The sequence below is a fragment of the Apis dorsata genome, unplaced genomic scaffold (assembly GCF_000469605.1).
Source record: "Apis dorsata unplaced genomic scaffold, Apis dorsata 1.3 scaffold_295, whole genome shotgun sequence".
In the NCBI taxonomy this organism is placed as follows: Eukaryota; Metazoa; Arthropoda; class Insecta; order Hymenoptera; family Apidae; genus Apis; species Apis dorsata.
In genome coordinates this window covers 801,845-807,049 of record NW_006263570.1, presented here as the reverse complement: position 1 = coordinate 807,049, position 5,205 = coordinate 801,845, and the positions used below count along the sequence as shown (strand labels likewise).

Below are 5,205 nucleotides of genomic sequence, written 5' to 3'. Positions count from 1 at the left end.
CGTTCACGTTCTGTAACAGAATCCCGCGAGCGAGCGAGAAGGCCTGAAGATGTAAGCGGGGCGAGCTCGAGCGACTTTGAAAGCAGCAATAATTTCGTGCTCCACGGCCGAGAACTAATTTCCACCGAGCTCTGAAGACGATGGACGGGGGAAGGGGATCGAGCCAGATGAACAAGGGTGGACGACGCCTCCTTTCGTCCTCCTCCTTCTTTGTTTCCTCTCTTTGCTTCTTCTTTCTTTCTTTGAGCTTCTTGCAAGCAGTTCGTTTTCTCTCGCGCCCTTTTATCGGCCGACAATGGCCAACCCAGCTGCACCGGTCGACTGCCGACCGTCGCAGCCAATAAAGACAGGATACGAAGGAGATGCTTGATTTCGCGGAAAGGCGCTCGAAAGAGGAGGAGAGTGATGGTATTTCCGGTCGTTGGATTAACCAAAGAGGATGGGGAGTTTTTCAATTCGTATTCGAGAATTTTTTTTTTTTTTATGAAAATTGATAATCGTCGGTTCGAACGCGATGAAGAGATTAAAAATTGAGAGATCTGTAATGATTACACGGAATTTTTGTGGAAATATCGGCGCACGATGTGGAAAATTTAATAGTATTTGTACGAATTGGAATTCTCTCGAACTCGATTTAATCTGATTTCGATAAATGGAACTTTTATGTAATGCAATGGTGAAACGTTTATTAAACGTTTTTTTTTTTTTTTGCAAATCGCGAGTAATATTAGAATTTTTGAAATTAGAAATGTTAACTTTAAAATAAGTTTTATAAAAGTTTACTTTTATTATTATAATATTATAATATTGATTTAATTATAATAGTAATATGTTAAATCTTACATTACTAAGTCTTAAAATAAAAAATCAAATGAGTAAATAAATTATCAATGATAATATTCATACATTATTGTATATGCTTGTGTTTAGTATCTGATATTTGCCACTGTCCTCATTGTGTGATCAGCAACTACTGCTACTGGAGTTTCTACAAACTCCTGCTACTGTCACGGCTGGCTGATTATATGCTAACCAACTCCACTGTTAGTAGTGCCCGTCGCTGTGCGCCAGTGTAAACGATGGCTGACTGATACGACCAGTTTCTACTGCGTTGGTAATGGCCTCCAATATTAGTACTCTGTTTACGCAAGGCATCTTATTACTATATCTTTAGTAATTATACATTCTAATCGTTTGTATTGCATTGTCATTACAATAACACAGCATAGAAGGTTACTCTTTTAAAGTTTCAAGCATTTTAAATTTCGTTTCTTCGAACAAAAATGTTTTACACTCGGCTTAAAATATTTGCCTACGATGATCATTGTGATAATCATTAAACGTGAAAATTCTCTAGTGAAGAAATTGATAGCAAAATTATAGATTATTAGAAAATCTATGGATTATTTTAAGAATTAAAATTGTTCGAGAACAACAAAATAACCTCAACTTTTTAATATTCGAAAATTTCGTAAATTAAGATTTATTACAAATTTCCCTTCGTTAACATTTAAAAATACGAAATAATATAATAAATAATGATCCCAAACATGTTTCGCGATATTTTTAACCATTAATTAAAAATTAAATGTTTCAATAACAAACAATAGGATTAACAGAAACAATTTTATACGAGTCTCTTTTAACTTCGTAGCTTTCCAATAATTACCAATTGATCCAATGGATCACCGAAGGAACGTCTCTCGAACGACGTTATTAAAGAATTTTTCGCAACAATTGTAATCCCTAATCTGTCTTTGAACAGCTATATAATTCCCATTTATCGAACGTTCCTACCGATCTGGACAAATTGAAAATCGTGAATGACGTATAAAAATTAATGAAGGGGCAGTTAGAGGTCGCGTAACATGCTCGACGATCAGCTAGATCAATGTAATCCTCTTACGTCGGTGGATCCTCAGATCCACGTTGACCAGGCTCATCCAAGAGAAACGCTACTTCTCTAAGCCTTTAAACCTATCTCAGACGAACCAATATCGGGCCAATTTCGAAGAAACCGTGTCACTATATACTTATATGTACGTATATATGTACATATTATGTATCGACGCGTATCAAACTTTTGGATTAAATTATTGATAGATAGATTGTTTTCTTGTATATATAACATGGTAAATTAATATAAATATAACTATATGATCCGCTTTCTAAAGATTTAAGCTGCAATTTTTCCTATTTCTTCGATACATCTTTCTTTGAAGTCAGATTAAAAATCAAGATTAAGAATATCGTAAAATCTATTTTAAGTAATATAGCGAATATTACTAGTAATATGTTGAAAATTAAAAAAATTAGCAAAGCAATCGATTTTGTAAAGAAATTTCTCGATATTGATAATGTATCATAATAAAAAAGATAAAATTAAATATTTAAAAATTACTTTTCTACGAAACGTATTCTCACTCACTTACACTACACTGCATTTAATTATCAAGTTTTTAAAATGTTACTAAATAATATAAAATACAATATACTTGGAAATGATTAATCAATGAATAATGATAAACATGAACAAATATAACAGTAGAATTCTCTTTTGTAGTTTTATCTATAACCTTCCCACATGTACCAAACCAATAAAAAAAAACCAGAAAAGTTTAATCGTTGAATAAGATTAAGCCTGACTTGCGTTCTATCTGTGCCAGTATCACAGGAAATAAAATACATCGCCACTCACCTTTTGCTGCTGCGCCTGTGACGGTTCCGTGGCGAGCAATTGTTTTAAGGCCGGATGTCCATGGCCGTTGGGTGTCGACGTCGCTCCTGGTGTGCTTGGCGTGCTGGGATTACTTCCCGGTGTATTTGGTGTGTGAGGACCGGTGGTTGGACTGCTAGGACTAACGCTTTCGTTCACCTTGCTACCGGCATGATGATTCTCCGTGTGCCTCCTCAGACTCCTCGCGTCGCAATACGATTTGCCACATCCCTCCGCTTTGCACTCGTACGGCTTCTTGTTCCGATGCGTTAGCATGTGCCCGTTCCTGAAAAAAATAGAGGAATAATTGTGTCAAAGGAGTCCGAGTCTTTGTTGTTGAAATTTGAATTTCGAAATTTTGATTCGATACAGGATATTATTTTACATAATTAAGCATATTTTTAAAAAATATCTTAAAGGAAAGGTTCAATTTATTGCGAATTGATCATTTGGTATATAAATATTGTTTTTCTAATAAATAGTTATTTCCTATGAATTTGAATTTTTAGATTGTGTATTCCTCTTTAACAATAATTAAATTATATGCATCAATATTTAAATTTATGATACATTTAATATCATAAACTGTTGTATTTTTAAATTTAATAAATGTAAATGTATTCAATAAATATTATCAATTTTAAATAACCAAAATTCGTTTCGAATTTAAAATAAGAATTATAATAATGAAAAATTTTTTTTTACACTTAAAAATTTTCATAAGCAATATTTATTAAAGATCCAATAAATTTCCTTGAGATTAATCTTAAGGAATAAAACAAATTGTATTTCACTTCAGCCCTTTATCAAATCAATGTAATAAACAAAATAAAAAATAAAAAAGAATTTCTAACATAAAATCTTTCATGATTGTTGTATAATAATAAAATTTTCATCCAATTAAATATATATTATATATTTAACAATATATATAAGAGAATTCCCTTCACGTATCACCGAGATAAGACCAAGAAGTTCAGCAAAGTGTTTCATAATCCTCCACTGACACGCAAGAAACATTCAAGAGAACTCGATCATCCAGTCCCCCCAGTTGAGGGTAGAAAATTATGTCGGTCCAATTAAGTTCCTATCTGTATAGAGGATCTACCGAACTCCGGAAATCCTGTACAACGAGGAGCAGGGCGATCTTGGCATCGAGCTATCTGCGAGGTGCATCTAAGCTTATCCTCGACGTGACAGCCTTACGACCGTTTCGTAGGGCTAAAGACTACTCTCCAGACCATTTGCCTGATATACATGGTATGCGACCCCATCGATGGGGTGAAACGCACCAACCTGACGCACACCCTCTCACGTGAAATCTCTCGCAGAAAGGAAGCTTGGTTATCAGTTGGCCTTAGAGTGGAAATGTGTTGTTATATATGGATACGATAGAATGAGTTAGAAATGGAACAGAATTTTTTGAAATAATTTAATTCGATGCATTTTAATTTTTAATAAAATGAAAATTAAAAAGTATATAATATTTAATATCATATTATATTTAATATTTTGTTATTTTTATATTTTATAATCGTTTTTTTAAATATATAATTTAATATATATTATTATGTTTAATATATTTTCAAATGCTTTGTTTATTTTTACTTTTACAAGAAACACGATAATTCAGAATATTCCATTATTCCATTATTCCATTACATATATTCGAATAAATCAAGTTTGAAAAATTTTCAAATTCATATGAAACTCTCTATTATTTGATTAGAAACAAATGAACTATAACGATAGCATGATTCTATGCATGAAAATAAATAAAAAAAATAATAGAATAAATATGTAACGAAATAACTTGTAATTTAAAACTGAATAATAATACGTAAAAAATATAGAACGAAAATACTGTTCTTAGAATATCAATTTAATTAAATGAATTTTTTAAAATATTTTTATATGAATTACACTATGATTTGCCCGCCAAAAACAATAGTACCCATTTTAGAGATTCAGAATCGAATCCGTATGCTTTTTTAAACTTCAGCAAAAGCATACGAAATTATGCCAAATGATCTATCTCAAATTTTCTTAAAACTCGTTCCAAGATTTCAATTCAAGAATATATGGCGAAAAATTTTAAAACACTGTGCATTGTAAATATGTATTAACAACAACATTTTATCATGCCATATCAAAAGAAATAAGAAAGAAGAAGAAAAGAGTGTGCAACAAGTTGCCTATACTATTCAAGGATACATTTATTGCCCCTAAGAATCGTTTGACGCGTTCATCCCCCCTCCTCCTCCATAACATTTTGCCCCATATAATTGCATTAATCCGACAATGAGTTACACGATGGAAATGACATCGTTAAACTCCGTTTCCTACGTCGTAACTATAATCGAGATCCGAGATTTAACGTGGATAAAACAGACGGTAAGTACGTCGATTTGTATCTCGTTCCCGCCATCGATACCGAACACCGACCACGGTAGATCCGATTTCTCTGGACAAATATTTGCTTGGAATAT

The 5,205-nt window shown here is 32.6% G+C and overlaps 1 protein-coding gene across 1 annotated transcript in view; it reads right to left on the bottom strand.

The window, feature by feature from the left end:
- LOC102679869 overlaps positions 1 to 5,205 on the bottom strand; it is a 241,160-nt gene that overhangs the window by 134,932 nt on the left and 101,023 nt on the right. Inside the window, exon 4 of the mRNA XM_031511219.1 lies at positions 2,699 to 3,002. Within this exon, the coding sequence (XP_031367079.1) occupies positions 2,699 to 3,002 (304 nt within the window). The remainder of the gene's footprint in view (positions 1 to 2,698; positions 3,003 to 5,205) is intronic.